The sequence below is a fragment of the Bos javanicus genome, chromosome 24, assembly GCF_032452875.1.
Source record: "Bos javanicus breed banteng chromosome 24, ARS-OSU_banteng_1.0, whole genome shotgun sequence".
NCBI classification, from domain to species: Eukaryota; Metazoa; Chordata; class Mammalia; order Artiodactyla; family Bovidae; genus Bos; species Bos javanicus.
The window spans coordinates 50340858-50359414 of NC_083891.1; the positions used below are offsets into that span (position 1 = coordinate 50340858).

At 42.8% G+C, this 18557-nt stretch overlaps 1 protein-coding gene across 3 annotated transcripts in view; it reads left to right on the forward strand.

Moving 5' to 3' along the window:
• The first annotated feature begins 15176 nt into the window (after nucleotides 1-15176).
• ME2 (malic enzyme 2) overlaps nucleotides 15177-18557 on the forward strand; it is a 65615-nt gene continuing 62234 nt past the window's right edge. For 2 of the 3 annotated variants that reach the window (XM_061400213.1, XM_061400216.1), the window contains exons 1-2: nucleotides 15177-15258; nucleotides 17438-17590. In XM_061400213.1, the coding sequence (XP_061256197.1) occupies nucleotides 17492-17590 (99 nt within the window). In that variant the 5' untranslated portion in view covers nucleotides 15177-15258; nucleotides 17438-17491. The remainder of the gene's footprint in view (nucleotides 15259-17437; nucleotides 17591-18557) is intronic. The other variant, XM_061400217.1, reaches the window with a different exon arrangement.

Here is an 18557-nt window from a genome sequence, read left to right on the forward strand (position 1 = left end):
CATTACACACAAAAGATTAAGTACCCTGGCCTAGTACTTTATGAATAAAGCTTATGGTTCATCATTTCTAGTTTCAGGCACAAAGATATGGACAAGATTTATACCATTTGGTGCCTTAGTAAGTTAGAATCCAGATACAATTTTTGCAAGGTTGTGTTGCTTAGGACTGGTCATTTACTCCATGTTGTTCTGTGCAACTTAATTTTGGTTCAAGTGTAATAAAGGAAAGATGTTCTACCTCCCTTTGGATGCCTGTTAAGGCAGAATGTTCCCAGTTAATTGCTGGAACTGGTGTAGACCCTGACTCGAACCATCAGAATGGAATCAAATCTCCAGAGTGGTCCTGGGGTCCCCCAGACATTCCTAAGGCAATGAATGGCTATGGAAAGAACACCTAGAATTCCCAGGCCAGGAGTGCAGCTTGGTGCTGGTGGTGATTCATTCTGGGAAGCATTTCAGAATGCTAGTAAGTCTAAGGTCAAAGAGCACTGGAGGAGAGGCAGCTAGGTTTCCTTTGTGGTTAGACCACATCTTGTTGATGTAAAAAAAAGGTGAAATATACAACTTAACAATGTCAGAGCTGTTTTAGGTTTCTGATATTCCATGTACCAAGCATTCATCATTTATTGCTCAGTAGGAAAACATATTGGATAATCAAACTCTCTTTATGAATTCAGGTTCTGTAGTTACCCTCTTGGCCAGAGAAATCTTCAACACTTTATAGAAATATGTCCCTGTACTGCCCCCAAGAGATAGAACCGCAGAGCTAGCTTTTCATCCCATGTAGTCAGAGAAACACGAAGCCTGCCTGGTCTATTAAGGACCTGTATACAGAATTATACTCAAGATACCAGGAACACTATTTGGATAATCAAGGCAAACATTCCTAAGAGTTTGTTCCTAGACATCACTCAGACTTTGCATGCATCCTATTCCATGCAAACATTCCACCTGGTGCCTAGCTCATAATTACACATCTGGAGAATTAACAGAAAAATCGCACTGCTCATGATTTAAGCATTACAAATCCTCACTATGAGAAGGAAAGACTAATTGCATTTTCCCTGGCTCAGGAAATATTTGAAGGTATACAAAGTAACACTGGCTTATTATTCTATACTTAGAAATGATAGAAAAGCTATGATAAACCTGGGCTTCCCAGGTGGCGCTAGAATAAAGAACTCACCTGCCAATGAAGAAGATGTAATAGATGCCAGTTTGATCCCAGGTGGGGTAGATCCCCTGCAGGAGGGCATGCCAACCCACTCCAGTATACTTTGCCTGGAGAATCCCATGTTCAGAGGAGCCTGGCGGGCTACAGTCTATAGGGTCGCAAAGAGTCGACATGTCTGAAGCAACTTAGCTCACATACATTCATGACAAACCTAGACAGTATATTAAAAAGCAGAGACATCTCTTTGCCAACAAAGATCCATATAGTCAAAGATATGGTTTTTCCAGTAGTCATGTATGGATGTGAGAGGTGGACCATAAAGAAAACTGAGCACCAAAGAATTGATGTTTTCAATTTGTGGTACTGGAGAAGAATCTTGAGAATCCCTTGTATTGCAACGAGATCAAAACAGTCAGTCCTAAAGGAAATCAACCCTGAATATTCATTTGGAAGGTCTGATGCTGGAACTGAAGCTCCAATGCTTTGGTCACCTGATGCCAAGAGCCAACTCATCGGAAAAGCCCCTGATGATGGGAAAGATTGAAAGCAAAAGAAGAACGTGTTGGCAGAGGATGAGACGGTTAGATAACATCACTGACTCAATGGAAGTGAATTTAAGCAAACTCCAGGAGATAGTGAAGGACAGAGGAGCCTAGCATGCTACAGTCCATGAGATTACTAAGACCCCCCATTCACAGCAACATGAGTTCACAGAATCTAGGACTTCAGGAGTCTACTGTGCTTCTCAAGTGCCAATGTGTGTGGAGCCACCTGAACCTGTTCTAACAAGCTCCCAGGTGATACCAAAGTTGCTATTCCTGGAGCCCTCCCTTAAGGGTTTATAGACAATGATGGTGCCAGGACTAGGATTTAGAATAAGTAACACTTAGCAGCAGCAGCAGCAACACCACCAAGCAACCAGCTCAGGAAGATCTTAGGGGCAGCCTTAGCAAGACCGAATCACTTTGGATCACTTAGAGGGTATTTTCACAATGACAATGACAGTAGTAAATTTTTGCCTTACTCTTTCCAGGTTTCTTGAAAGTCCTAGAGAAAAATAAATTGTGATGCAATATCATCCATAAGCATCAAAATGCTACTTTTCCTTGGGGGTAAAGTTTCTTCTATTATTAATAAGCCTATGATATTAACCTCTCTGTTCTTCACAAAGATTTCCAGAACTTTCCTTAAAATATTTTGGTAATGATGCTAAGTCACTTCAGTCGTGTCCAACTCTGTGAGACCCCATAAATGGCAGCCCACCAGGCTCCCCGTCCCTGGGATTCAAGACACTGCTTATTATGGTATTAGTTGACTGTTTCAGACAGTCTGCAAAGTTAGATTTATTTTAATTATGTAAGGAGTTGTTAGCACTTTTTTGGAGGTAATTATCATCATTAGCATGTCATTGTATTTTGGGAATAACAAAAACATTATTGTTTCTTAATGATAGTATTTACCTTCACCAAACGTTTTTATGTCTCACTCCCAGACTAGGCTAACAGGTTTGTTGCTACAGTGTCTAACACAAATATCTTTTGTGTTATACTGTTTACTTTCTCTTGTATTTTTAAACAGTTTGCATTTTTAATAACCCTGATTTATTGAAGGATAACTCCCAGTGCCACAGTCAGAATTCATTATTAATACTGCCTATTCTAAGAATTGTATTTATACAACTCTAACAAATAGAGTTGTATAAATCTAGTGATTAGGACAGTCTGTTTTTGCTATAGATAATGTGCCAACCTGAAACCAATGATGCTGCTCACATATATTCTCATTACAAAGAGACTGACCTTCCATAATTCTCTGGAACCTCAACAATATGGATTTCCCTTATGGAAACATGGGCTTCCCTGGTGGCTCAAACAGAAAATAATCTACCTGCAATGAGGGAGACCCAGGCTCGATCCCTGGCTTGGGAAGGTCCCCTGGAGAAGGAAATGGCAACCCATTCTAGTACTCTTGCCTGGAGAATCCCATGGACAGAGGAGCCTGGCAGGCTACAGTCCACGGGGTCGCACAGAGCCGGACACGCCTGAGCGACTGACACTAGCGCTATGGAAGCACACTGTGGTGCTGGGGTGCAATCCAGCTGCTCCAGAGCGCGCCCTGGCAGTCCAGGGTGTCCAGTGCTGGGGCCGGGCTCATCCCCGGTTGGGGAAGAAGCCGCTTGGCATGGCCTAAAAATAAGGAAGTAAATCAAGCCGCTCTATTTCCATGGCATGTTTTTCCAAGCATTTTTCACTGATCTGGAGAAAGTGGGCAAATGTGTATCCATCTCAAGACAACTGGCTACACACCTCCTTAAACTGTGCCTCAGGAAGAGTTTTACAGGAAAGTCGTGTAGCTAGGTGTACACCGGCAGCCTGACCCTCATAGCTCCTCCCGCTTCACAGGTGGACCAGCCAAACCAAAGGCAAACCCAGAGATCCCAGCCTCTATTCCCAACAGCGCAGGACTCACACAACCATTCCCCACCCGTGTCCTTTTCTATTTGTTCTGCGACGTGCCCCAATTACCTATTTCCTCCTCCTTGTTTGCTGTTGATTTGGGCCTTGGCACCTTGTTTTACCTGATCATCTGCTTTGTGATTTACCCTTCCATGAAAAGCTTGTGCCTTCTTTCCAGGCTCAGCATCTCTTCTATTTTCTGCATGACTACTTTTTTTGGCTGCTCTGCAAATCTTGTGAGATCTCATTTCCCCTACCAGGGACTGAACCCAGGCCAAGGAAGTAAAAGCATGGAATCTTAACTGCTAGGCTACTAGGGAACTTCCCTGCATGGCTATTTTGACAATCCCACAAGGCCTGGTGAGCCACATTCTGGGCAGCCAAGAATGGTCCCTTCCTTTTTCTTAGTGTGTCTAGTGGACAACAAGGAAGAAGCCTAGAAGAAAGGTATTAGATCCACAACAGTTTCCACAGGGAATGTCTGCTCCAAAAGAAACAGCAATGCATAATGCAAATAGTTTATTTTATGATCCCCCGGAGAAGGCAATGGCTACCCACTCCAGTATTCTTGCCTGGAAAATTCCATGGACAGATGAGCCTGGTGGGATACAGTCTATGGGGTCACAAAGAGTCAGGCACAACTGAAGTACTTTCATTTTTTCAAACATGTATTTGTTGGAGTGGATATAAAATTCGTGCAGTAAGGTGTATAAGTTATGTCACTGAAATCTGACAAATGTTTATACTTGTATACACTTGTGTAGCTCCTGTCCAGACTGTGGTAAAGAATGTTCCCTTGTGTCTCTTTTCAGCCAACCCCCCTTAAACCTGTTTTACTGACTTCTATCATCAAAATTTCTCCTTAAGGAATTCCCTGGAAGTCCAGTTGTTAGGACTCCACACTGTTCCCGCTGTAGGCCCAGGTCTGATCCCCAGTTGGGGAACTAAGATCCCATAAGATGCATGGTGTGGCCAAAAAGATTAAAAAAAAAATTCTCCTTAAAAGCTAATTTCTTTTTCACTCAGTCATTTCTGTACTCATAGCACCAAGTAAAGTGTCATGATTGTCTCTCACACACACTAAGTCTAGCTTTTTAAGTATTATAATAAGCAGTATTAAAGTAAAAAATTATTTGCTTAATCCCAGAAAAATCAAAATTAAGAACTACAAACAGCCTTTCCCTAATTTTTTGTTCTGTAAGAAGGACTGTACTTTGGGATGATACAAATGGATCTTCATCACAGCTGCTTGGAGCCAGCTGTGTTTCAGAATCTAGAAACTTTGGGATTTGGGAAAACATTCCAAGGAGCATACACTGTATGTTTTATAATGTCCTCAGTGGGATCTGAGGTAGTGCCATAAAAATATTCATATTACTAAAGAGAAATATATGAATACTTACATCATGTTGGGAAACAAAGACTATAGACAGATGTGACAATTTCTTATTTGTCATCAAATAAACTCTGACACCACCAAAGTAACAGAATCCCCCCAGATGGGGAAAAAAACATTTTGGGTTGTATAATTATGGATAAGAGTTAGTGAACTTGTATGTAATATATTAAAAAACTTCTCTGCTTAAATCAAGATTCGCTCTTATGTTGTATCCTCCACCAAGCCTTCTAGGTAACATACGTTGAAGAAATAATTACTTCTGGGAGTACCTCTCTGCTTGCCAGATGAGATGCTGCTGGGATTCATGAATAAAGCCGATTAGATCTTCTAATTTACTGTTAAATTTTGTTTTTTTCTTAGCAGATTGGAGACAGTGATGGGCTCCAAAGTGAATTTCCAAAGGCCTTTGGAGACAAGCAAGCAGAAACATATGAACGGCACCCAAGAACTCTGAGTTCACTGTATTTTTCACCATTCATGAGAGCTGTTGAATGAAAACATATTTCCTAGTATGGAGGAAGCCGGGCAGCAGTGGGAGGCAAGAGGCTGTGCGCAGGGTGCAATGGTTACCCTCAGAAGCTTCTCACACTAGCAGCCTATCTCTCCCATCAAACTAAGTCAGCCCTGCATGCATGACCTCTACCTGACCATACAGACACATGCAAGAGATCTCATGATTGAAGATGCCTGCTCCAGAGCTATATTGGGCTTCCCTAGTAGCTCAGAGAAGAGTCTGGAGAGTCCCTTGGACTGCAAGGAGATCCAGTCCATCCTAAAGGAGTTCAGTCCTGGGTGTTCATTGGAAGGACTGATACTAAAGCTGAAACTCCAATACTTTGGCCACCTCATGCGAAGAGTTGACTCATTGGAAAAGACCCTGATGCTGGGAGGGATTGGGGGCAGGAGGAGAAGGGGACGACAGAGGATGAGATGGCTGGATGGCATCACTGACTCAATGGACGTGAGTCTGAGTGAACTCCGGGAGTTGGTGATGGACAGGGAGGCCTGGCGTGCTGCAATTCATGCGGTCGCAAAGAGCTGGACACGACTGAGCAACTGAACTGAACTGAACTGAGTAGCTCAGACAGTAAAGCATCTGCCTGCAATGCAGGAGACCCAGGTTCAATCCTTGGTTCGGGAAGATTCCCTGGAGAAGGAAATGGCAACCCACTCCAGTCTTCTTGACTGGAGAATTCCATGAACAGAGGAGCCTGGCAGGCTACAGTCCATGGAATCGCAAAGAGTTGGACACAACTAAGCAACTAACACACACACACACACACACACACACACACAGAGCTATATTACACAATTCCATCTAATCTGATTTAGGTGATACGATGGTAATGTTGATGAAAATAATCAATAAACAATCTATGAGAAGAACCAAAAAGAACTTCATCTGAGCCAAGCCGAAGACTATAGCCCAGAGACAGATCTAGTGGAGGTGATGGAATTCCAGTTGAGCTATTCCAAATCCTGAAAGATGATGCTGTGAAAGTGCTGCACTCAATATGCCAGCAAATTTGGAAAACTCAGCAGTGGCCACAGGACTGGAAAAGGTCAGTTTTCATTCCAGTCCCAAAGAAAGGCAATGCCAAAGAATGCTCAAGCTACCGCACAATTGCACTCATCTCACACGCTAGTAAAGTAATGCTCAAAATTCTCCAAGCCAGGCTTCAGCAATATGTGAACCGTGAACTTCCAGATGTTCAAGCTGGTTTTAGAAAAGGCAGAGGAACCAGAGATCAAATTGCCAACATCTGCTGGATCATGGAAAAAGCAAGAGAGTTCCAGAAAAACATCTATTTCTGCTTTATTGACTATGCCAAAGTCTTTGACTGTGTGGATCACAATAAACTGTGGAAAATTCTGAAAGAGATGGGAATACCAGACCACCTGATCTGCCTCTTGAGAAATTTGTATGCAGGTCAGGAAGCAACAGTTAGAACTGGACATGGAACAACAGACTGGTTCCAAATAGGAAAAGGAGTTCGTCAAGGCTGTATATTGTCACCCTGCTTATTTAACTTATATGCAGAGTACATCATGAGAAACCCTGGGCTGGAAGAAACATAGACTGGAATCAACATTTCCGGGAGAAATATCAATAACCTCAGATATGCAGATGACACCACCCTTATAGCAGAAAGTGAAGAGGAACTCAAAAGCCTCTTGATGAAAGTGAAAGTGGAGAGTGAAAAAGTTGGCTTAAAGCTCAACATTCAGAAAACGAAGATCATGGCATCCGGTCCCACCACTTCATGGGAAATAGATGGGGAAACAGTGGAAACAGTGTCAGACTTTATTTTTCTGGGCTCCAAAATCACTACAGATGGTGACTGCAAGCCATGAAATTAAAAGACGCTTACTCCTTGGAAGGAAAGTTATGACCAACCTAGACAGCATATTCAAAAGCAGAGACATTACTTTGCCAACAAAGGTTCATCTAGTCAAAGCTATGGTTTTTCCTGTGGTCATGTATGGATGTGAGAGTTGGACTGTGAAGAAAGCTGAGCGCCGAAGAATTGATGCTTTTGAACTGTGGTGTTAGAGAAGACTCTTGAGAGTCCCTTGGACTGCAAGGAGATCCAACCAGTCCATTCTGGAGGAGATCAGCCCTGGGATTTCTTTGGAAGGAATGATGCTAAAGCTGAAATTCCAGTACTTTGGCCACCTCATTTGAAGAGCTGACTCATTGGAAAAGACTCTGATGCTGGGAGGGATTGGGGGCAGGAGGAGAAGGGGACGACAGAGGATGAGATGGCTGGATGGCATCACCGACTCGATGGACATGAGTTTGAGTGAACTCCGGGAGTTGGTGATGGACAGGGAGGCCTGGCGTGCTGTGATTCATGGGGTCGCAAAGAGTCGGACGCGACTGAGCGACTGATCTGATCTGATCTGATCTGAGTTGTGTTCTGCCAGACTACAAAATGGGGGAGGCTTATAAAAGGCAAAGCCCACAAAACTGATTAGTTGTTTGTCAACAATTAGGATTGGAGCTGGCAAAAATTTAGTTTGCTTATTCAGCGAGGATTGGTTGGGGTTCAAAATGGTGACATAGTTATGGGGGAGGCTTTGAGACCATAAAGTTGCAGCTGCTAGCAGCCATTGTTTTGAGAAAATCTGGTGGTGTCCTTGAGTCTGATTACAGCTCCAAAAACTCAGGTTCTCAGTAATGCAGGAACGTGTCTGAAACCACATCCACAATGGCCATCAGACTTTGTTTGAATGCCTGAACCACAGTTATCCCATTGTGAGTTTTCAAATGCATTGTTTACTTTCATGGTTATAGCATATGTGCAATGCACGTTTAATAGGCCACAAAATAGGCTGTTCTAGGTAGCATAGGAGAAGGCAATGGCACCCCACTCCAGTACTCTTGCCTGGAAAATCCCACGGATGGAGGAGCCTGGTAGGCTGCAGTCCATGGGGTCGCTAGGAGTCGGACACCACTGAGCGCCTTCACTTTCACTTTTCACTTTCATGCACTGGTGAAGGAAATGGCAACCCACTCCAGTGTTCTTGCCTGGAGAATCCCAGGGACAGGGGGGCCTGGTGGACTGCTGTCTATGGGGTTGCACAGAGTCGGACACGACTGAAGCGACTTAGCAGTAGCAGCAGTAGCAGGTAGCATAAGGTTTAAATTAAATCAAGTTTAAGACAAAATGACTTTCTCATACCTCAGTGTGAACATTTCTTCCATCAGTAACAAAAAGGAAATATTTTTTAAAGCTTTTCACTGTGTTTAGATTGATGTGGAAGCACTTCTGTTTAAATTTATTATAAAAGTCTTCAGAAGGGAAGTCAAATGATAATTGCCATTGCAGAAACAAAGACTGCTGGGATTTTATATTTTGGAAAACCTAGAGAAGCAGGAAAAGAATTTTAAAATGTTCATTTTGAGTTAACATCTCAACATTTCAATTTATGAGGTCATAAATGCAATTAATGAAATAAAAGAAGTAATCAGTTCTTCTGAACTACTACCATGCTTTGAGCTTATTCTTTACATGTTGCCTTTAAATTTTTTATAAGGAAATGTTCAATTATACACAGACGTAGAGGATATAGTATAACAAGCCCCCTTAAAGACAGGACTCAGTCTTAACAAATGGTGGCATTTTGCTAATCTTGTTTCAACTATCATCATTTTCCTCCCTAGAACAATGTAAAGGAAATTCATGACATCATGATTATGTCATTTCATCCATAAATACATACCTAACAACAAACTTCTCTTTGAATTCACCCATGTGAAAAAATGCTTTATCTCCATATTATAAGGTAGACTCCTTGAAGACAAGCAGTTTATCTTTTTCATTCCTGTTTCCCAATTAGCTCATCTCAGAAGAAACTTTTTAAATTTAATTAATTAATTTTATTTTTTGGCTGCACCAGGTCTTCACTGCTGCTCTCAGGCTTTCTCTAGTTGCATCGAGCAGGGCCTACTCTCTAGGTGCAGCGTGCAGGCTTCTCACTGCCGAGGCTTCTCTTGTTGCAAGCACGGGCTCTAGAGCCTGCAGGCTTCAGTAGTTGAGATGCGAAGGTCTAGTTGCCTTGAGGCGTGTGGGATCTTCCTGGACCAGGGGTCAAACACATGTCCCCTGAACTGGCAGGTGGATTCCCAACCACTGGGCCAACAAGGAAGTCCTCACCAGAAACTTTGATATACACACAAAATAAACTACACTCTGAGGATTGCTTAATGAACGCACGGCCTCAGACAGTGGTTCTTAAACTTGAGTATGTATCCAAATCAACAGAAGGACCTGGCAAAACACAGATTACTGGTCTCCAACCATGGAGTTTCAGCTTCAGTTGGGTCTAGGGTGGGGCTTGACTATGTGCATGTCTAACAAGTTCCCAGGTGATGATATGACCATCCAGAACCACGCTTTGAGAACTCTTTCATTAGAACAGAGAAGACGTCAATAGTCTAAACCTGCCCACTAATTATTCAAACATTAATCATATGTGAGGACTTAGGAGGAATACAGGGAGAAATGATTTTTATAAACCCCCACTTTCATGAAGCTTATATTGGATGAGAATTACTTTAAAAAGAAATACATGCACGAGAACTATTAAGAAACACAGGAGCTGAAGTCTCACATCAAAAGATTCTTATGTAACTGGTATAGTGACCGCAATGCATTGTTTTTAAGCTCGAAGGTAATTCCAGTGTGTATTTACATACTATTACACTAGGGTTTGGGCTTCCCCAGTGACTCAGCAGTAAAAAAAACCCCACCTGCAATGCAGGAGATGCAGGTTTGATTCCTGGTCGGGAAGATCCCCAGGAAGAGGGCATGGCAACCTAGTATTCTTGCCTGGAGAATCCCATGGACAGAGGAGCCTGGCGAGCTATGGTCCATAGGGTCACAAAGAGTCGGACACAACTGAAGAGACTGAACACGTATGCACGCACGCACGCACACACACCAGGACTCACTGAAGAGATTAGAGTTTGAGTTATGAAAGAGATTTTAATAGTTTAAGTGGGGAGAGGCTTCCCATTTCCCAGGCTAGGGGTGGGGGTGCCATTAGTTCCAGATGCTCTTTCTGGTCTTTCCAAGACAGTGAACTGCACATAAAAATACTCAAAAGTATTCAGAGTGTACACAGCATAATTTGTTTCTCTCTTCCACTTATTAGTGGTAACCTTGGGCAAGTCAACCTGTAACTCCTTTTGTAAAATGGGGATAATAATTATACCTATATCATAGTGTTAAGACAATTAAGTCATTTTAATATATACACAGGGAGACTCAGAGCCATGCTTAGCAGATAATAAGTGTTCATTGCATAATTATTTATTGAGCATCATCTACATGACTGGCAGAGAGACTGAGTGAGAATGCTTCACTTGTATCTGTATTCCTTTAACTTTACAAAGCCCTTGCTTATTTTTCATCACATTTCCTCCTTTCAAGGGCCTTTGATACCGGAAGGGGGAGTTTAATTTGGTCCACCTGACAGGAAAAAGATGTTGGGTGATTTTTCAAGAGTGTGATAGATAGAATCGTGTATTCAAACCTCCCAAAGAGTACTCTTTCTTTTGCTATAAATAAGCAAACAAAAACAAAAAAATTGAACTGAGGAATTTGTTCAACTCCTTTGCAGATATACCTTCCTATATACACATACATGTTCACAGGGATCTCGACCATCTTCTATCATTCCCAGATGATCTATAAATGGGATGTCTAATCTATCGATAATCTATATTCTACTTGGAGTTGTATTTCTCATTCAGCTGTATTTCCAGTCAAGGACTGTCAGCTCCTAACTCCATTTTCTGAAGAGAATTCTACATTTCAGAGAGGTCCTTTCATTCTCTCAAGGAAATTCACAAAGTGGAAAATGTAAAACAAGTTTGAGTAAGAAAGTCCTCTTCTGCAACATACCCATGCATACCGAAAGTTAATATAGCAACTAACATGTTCCTTTCATGTCACAGGTACTTGGAGATAGGTTACATAATGAAAGCATAGGAAAAAAGACAGATATAAGGAAAACATGAGTAATCATTCACAGAGACATAAAATCTAAAACCTTCCAAACTTTCTCTGATGGTTTCTATTAGCAAGGACCACTCCAAAAGACACAACTCCTGTAATACAGTGGTTGTTATTCTGTAATACACTGTAATACAGTGGTTGTTATTCTGCAACCAGTGAGGAATTTTCTGTATGATTGCAAACAAATATGTGGAAACTCATTCCAACACTTTAAACACAATTCTCTTAAGCTTTGAAAAACACTGTACTCTTTTGAATTTACCTTTTTAGCCTCTATCCAAAATTCTTGCTTGAATTGAGCTATTTCATCTGTAAGTGATGCTATTTTGATACAGTAATAATTAAAGTGAGACACCAAGATGTCTCAGTTCAAAGTTAAAAGGCTAAGTGCGATCACATACCACATCCCTAGGTCTCCAGAAATAATTTAAGCATACAAACAAATTTCAAGTATAGAATTATTTTTGAATGAATTTAAAGGGCCAGTATCTAATATAGTAGGTTAGTGGCACACAAAATCAAAGCAGTAATATTATCATTATTAATACAGTAATAAAATTTTAATATTAATATAGTAGTAAGTATTAATACAGTAGTAAAATAGCAACTTTAGATCTGGCATCCTTAATTTGACCTAATGGGAATTATGAGCTATCCTAAAGAAACAAGTATAAAATTAAAATAATATGACAAGATTTCTGTGCATTTTAACAGTAACTGTTAGATGTCATTGTTAGTCCAAACAACAGAAAACCTTATTTGAGGTGATTTATTCAAGCAGAGGTTTATTTCACAGAATAAGAAATATGGAATAAGAATCAAGGTGGACTGTGGCTCAGTAATACTATTGGGGATCCAGGTGCTTTGATCCTGCCAATATACTTATAGGCCTTCATCTTCTTGCTTTTCATCCTATGGGCCAATAATGGGTGCCAGGACTTCAAGCATTTCTGGTAAGAAGTGGGATGTGAAACAAAAGGTACATGCCAATTGAGTCTTTCTTAAAAAGCCTTTCCTTCTTTTAAAAAGGCCTTTTCCAAAGTCCCATCTAACAGCTTCCATATATGTGGAAGACTCCAACAGGGTCCTCTTAGACCAGCACGGTCCCACTGAAATATAACGTAAGCCACAAACTGGAGTTGTACATGCAATTTTAAATTTTATGATAGCCATGTTAAAGAAGTGAAAAGAAAGAGATGAAATTAATTTAAATAATGTATTTCACTTAACCCAAAATATCAAGATATTATTTTGAAATGTGATCAATATTTTTAAAATTGACATATTTCACCTTTTTTTTTGCACTGTTCTGGAACTCAGTGAGTATCTTAATTTAGAGTTGTCATATTTCAAATGCTCAATAGCCATATATCACTGTACTGGGAGGAAGCCTCAAACGATTCCCCAAAGTGACTAAGAAGTGAATTGGGATGGACCAGCAAACCAGCACTGTCTGCCTCTTTGACATGAACAGATATTTCATTTACTAAGGAATGAGCTGATCTCAATTTAACCGAAAGAAATCCCATCCATGATAAGCTCTCTGCAACCCTTCAAGTTGGGATGATTCTACTGTAGGACGGACTGTCTTTCAAAGACAAAATAATTTTACCTCTACTAATGAAGCATTTATAATGACACATAATTTTTAAATTTTCTGTTTTCAGCTTGAAGCATCTTGACAGTTTCTGGCAAGCAGGGTTGAGGTCATGCGTATTTTTAAAATACTTTTATTTATTTATTTTTGGCCGTGCTGGATCTTCCTTGCTGTGTGCAGGCTTTCTCTAATTGCAGAGCAGGAGCTACTCTGTTGCAGTGCACAGGCTTCTCACTGTGGTAGCTCCTCTTGTGGAACACAGGCCCTAAGCACTGGGGCTTTAGAAATTGCAGCAGGCAGGCTGAGTAGTTGTGGTCTGCAGGCTCTAGGGAATGGGCTCAGTAGCTGTGGCACACAGGCTTCGTTGCTCCAAGGCATGGGAAATCTTCCCAGAGCAGGGACAGAACCCGTGTTCCCTGCATTGGCAGGTGGGTTCTTACCCACTGCACCAGCCAGGGAAATCCCATGTTTTTTCTAGTCTCTCTGTTCCATTGATGGTTACTATAGCAGCCATAGTCACCATTTATCCTGTAACTACTAGGAAATGGCAACCCACTCCAATATTCTTGTCTGGAGAATCCCATGGACAGACAAGCCTGGCGGGCTACAGTCCAGGGGGTTGCAAAGAGTCAGACATGACTGAGCTGCTAAGCACACACTGTTTCCCCAACATGCCCCACCCTTGGATGCTCAGACAGGCACGGCTGCTCCAAATTTTACAGGATCGTCAGAGTTTAGGAGGCTAGAATCCACTTTTCTCTACTTCTGCTCAATCTTCTCTATCCTACATTTCCATCACTTCATGTTCTCATTCCATTTGCTTTGCCTCTTCTTCACCCTTTACATCTTTAAAATTCTATTACTACACTTTAAAAGCACACAAACTCCATTACAGCAAAGCATTTTCGGTGGCCACATTTTCTGAAATAAGGATGAAGAACTATCCTCCAATATCATAACCATGGGTGAATTATACATATATTAAGGTAGGGTCGCACTACTTTCACCATGTCCATTTAGGGTGCCAGTGCTTTTTTCTGAGAGAGAATATTCGAATATCTACTTATGGGGATGGTGATGACAGTAAATTCCCTGCGGGTCAAAAGTTGTGTCAGCCCATGGTTGATTCATGTGAATGTATGGCAAAACCCATTACAATATTGTAAAGTAATTAGCCTCCAATTAAAATAAATTAATTAATTTACAAGAAAAAAAAAAAGCTGTGTCAGTAACCATGGAGAGCAGCAAAGAATTTGGCAGAAGAGCAACTCGAAGGCAGACAAAAATTGCTCAAAAACATAAAGTTGTTCCTCAAGGGCAGAGGCTTCACATTTCCCAGGCCCGCTTTCTTCTGCGTCTCCATTCTCCTGGTTGGCATCCTGGTCTTCGAATCTCTGCTTTCCTCTCCCTGCCTCCACAGGCAGTCGAGGAGCGGCCCACACGCCCAGCCTTCGTCGCTTCCCGCGTTCGGGTCCTGGTGCCCGCCGACAGGTCCCACCCCGCCCCATCCCCGGCCTCGCCCGCGCCTGCGCAGAGCCTCTTCTCGCGCGAACGCGCGGCCATCTCCCCCGACCTACCCCAGCGCCCGTCGCCGGGATGGGAGGTCTGCGGTTAGCCAGCCCCAGCTCTTTCCGTGGGGCGGCAGCTGTCCTCTGCGTGTCCGGACTCCTCCCACCCTACACGCCTGCGGGCTCACTCCTGGCGATCGGGCCCATAAGGGCACCTGCCAGACCCCCAGTTACCTCAGGCTACCGGGCAGAGGAAGGTCCTTGGAAGCTGGGACACGGGCGCCGGCGGCGAAGCCCCTCCCCTTGGGGCTGGCTTCCTGCCTCCGCATTGGCCCGCGCGCCCGTCAGTCTCACCCCCTCCGTGGGGCCGCCGCGGCGGTTCTCCCCAGTCAGTCTCCTCGCTGCGCGGGTGTACTGGCTGCCTCGGCTCGAGTCCAGCAGAGCCGGCTGGTCGGAGCCTGAGCTGGCGCCGGCTCCCTCCGGGAAACCTCGGGAAGGGGAGGGCCGCACTCGGCCCAAGCTGAGCATCGTCCGGGTGGCCTGCGGGGCGGCGGCCTCTCCGCCGGCAGCACCACCTGTCGCGGGGCAAGAAGCGGGGTAAGGGTTTCGCGCGGCGCGCGGCCGCGGGCCCCCGGGGCCGGGAGTTCCGGGATGCGAGCGGGCGCCGGCCTTCTCACCCCGGCGGGCGGAGCCGCGCGTTCGGCCCGCGAGGACCCGCTGGGCGGATGGGAGACCCGGGTGGAGGGAAAGGAGCTCGCCGAGCCCGGGCTGAGAGCTCGGGGAGCGGTCGGGGAGCGGCGACACCCTCTCTGACCGTGGACACCTCTTCCCTTGCGCACGGTTTAGGAACGCGACTTAACCGAGCGAGATTCGCTGGTCCAGGGCGCCCCCCTTCCCGACCCGGAGAAAGGCCCGGTGGCCTCCGTAGCGCGAGCATCTTTTCTACCTTATATTCCTGCTCCCCTTAAAGACCGATTTTGTGGCTCTGAATCCCTTTGTCAAATAGTTCTCATTTTCTGCAGGGATGGATTAATGGCAGGAGTTAGACACTGTGTGTGTGTGTGTGTGTTTGGATCGTTTCCTCGCTTTAAAGGAAGTTTGTCGCAGGCTAGAAAGTTCCAAGATTGGAACGATTCTGACCATGTGAAACGACATCTGTGGACTAGCATTGGCAGGTGTTTCTTTGACGCAGGTGATATCCATTTTTGCCTGTGTGATGTTACACAGTGAGGTCCTGGATTTGACTTTCTTGGTCCGGAGATAATTCTAGAAAATTTACTTTGCCATTTGGTGGGAAGAAGCTTAATCCAAACAACGAATCTCAACAGAAGTGCTTCCTTACAGAACACTTTCTCTCGTATCTGTTTATCTTCTTAATGTTTATGGCAATCACTTCAAAACAAAGCAGTTGATAGCACTGTAATTTGTTTTAGTGTTGCAATCGATAACAATGGAAGCACGGATTAATGTGGCACTCCACTCCAGTACTCTTGCCTGGAAAATCCCATGGACGGAGGAGCCTGGTGGGCTGCAGTCCATGGGGTCGCTAAGAGTCGGACACGACTGAGCGACTTCACTTTCACTTTTCACTTTCCTGCATTGGAGAAGGAAACGGCAACCCACTCCAGTGTTCTTGCCTGGAGAATCCCAGGGACAGAGGAGCCTGGTGGGCTGCCGTCTATGGGGTCACACAGAGTCGGACACGACTGGAGCGACTTAGCAGCCCCAGCAGCAGAGGCCGGAGCGCTGTTTCCTGCAAGAATTACCTCAAAATAATGCCCTGAGATTGTTATTCTTTATTATCTCCGGTTTAGAAAGAGAAGGGAAGCTGGTGGCCTAGTGGTAAAGAAGCTACATGCCGATGCAGGACCGCAGGAGACACAGGTGCCATCTCTGGGTCCAGAAGATTCCCTGGAGTAGGAAATGGTAACCCAGTCCAGTATTCCTTCTTGGAGAATCCCATGGACAGAGGAGTCTGGTGGACTTCTGTCCATGGGGTCACAAAGAGTCCGACGCGACTGAACATGCATGCATTACAAAGGAGGATTAGGAAGGTTAAGTAACTTGCCCAAGATCCCAGGTTTTAAGTGGCAAAGCCTGGATTCAGATTCAGGTAGTCTAACTTAATAGCTTCAACCTCCTCTTAACCTTGTATGCTCCTTAAACATTGTTCATGTTGTAAAGCTAATTGCAGTGTTGTGCTCCTAAGTTTTGATCTTTAGTTGCCAAGCTTTCTGGATATTAAAGAAGAAACAGCCGTTTCCTTACCCCTCCCATATACACACATATTGTAGTAGTTACACAAATGCTAGGTAAATATATATTGTGTAACTACTGTAACAGTTAAGTTACATGTTACATTACATGGTTTGCAGAAGTAAAGGGAAAATAGCAATTTTCTTCTAGTAGTGGACCTTTAAATAGTCAACTTTGAGCACTGCTTTGTAACCTGTATCTGATTCTTTTATGGTAGCAATAAAGACTTGAAAGTTAAGCATAGAGGGAAGAAATGCTGATATAGCTTTACCATATGTTAGAGAAAATGTTGGGCTATGCTTTTGTAGAAGTTTTGCATTTTCTTGAGAACTAAAACTTCCTCAATGGTAGTAGTTTAGTTGATAAGTCGTATTTGACTCTTGCAACCCTATGGATTGTAGCCTGCCAGGCTCCTTGGTCCTTGGGATTTCCCAAGCAAGAATACTGGAGTGGGTTGCCGTTTCCTTCTCCAGGAGATCTTCCCAACCCAGGGATTGAACACTGGTCTCCTACATTGCAGGTGTATTCTCTACCACCTGAGCCACCAAGGAAGCCCAATAGTTATTCTTGCTCAATGCCGCTGCTGCTACTGCTGCTGCTAAGTCGCTTCAGTTGTGTCCGACTCTGCCTACTCTGCAGCCTACCAGGCTCCTCCGCCCATGGGATTTTCCAGGCAAGAGTACTAGAGTGGGTTGCCATTGCCTTCTCCGATTCTTGCTCAATAGTACTCCTAAAAGAGAATTGCTTACAGGTTTCACTTTTATAAGGTGTTTATGTATAATGTTTTTGTCTTTCAATATATTTGTTATGAAAACACTTTAAAATTCATAAAAGAAATACCCATTTACCACTTGAGAGTATCTTTTGTAAATTGACTCTTACTATGAAGCTGTTTGTGCATAAATTGTATTTAATTTCATATAAAAAGTAAGCTATTTTAAACTGCATTACATTTTATATTAAAGTAAAATTATAATCTGTTTTGGTGAATTTCAGGCCAACTCAACAACCATATTTTAAAACATAAATAACACTAAAATGTGTAGTTGTTTACTAAGGATCAATATTGGAGAAAATTCATACTAAATATCAAAGTTACTCCACATATGATTTAATGAAATGGTAATCATTTTATTAAAAGCTAACTAATTGAAAGTAACCATTTTAATTATTATACCTGCCTATTACACCTGCCCTGATCAATATATACAAATTTTTAAAGTTATGAAGAATATATTGATTATATTGTTTAGGATAACATTTGATATTTGCCTGGATCTGTATGCCATCCAAATTCTCATTCTTGACCTAATGATTTCAAATCATTTAAATAAATGTTAGCCATGATTATCCTCATAGCCTCATGTTTTTAAAGTTATATAGGGGTTCTTTTTTTAGACAAATTTTTATTGAAATATCGTTAATATACAAACTTTGTAGGCTCTTAAAATGGATTTCACTTTGGAAGATGATTCAGAAACAGCCTTTTAGAAGGCACCTTCTGACCTCCTTAGTTTATTACTACTGATAACAATAATACTTAAATAAATAACATAGAGCACTTAGAGGGCACTGTGATAAGCATCTTACATGGATTATGTGATTTTAATCTTAAAATGGCCCTATTTAATAGGTCCTGT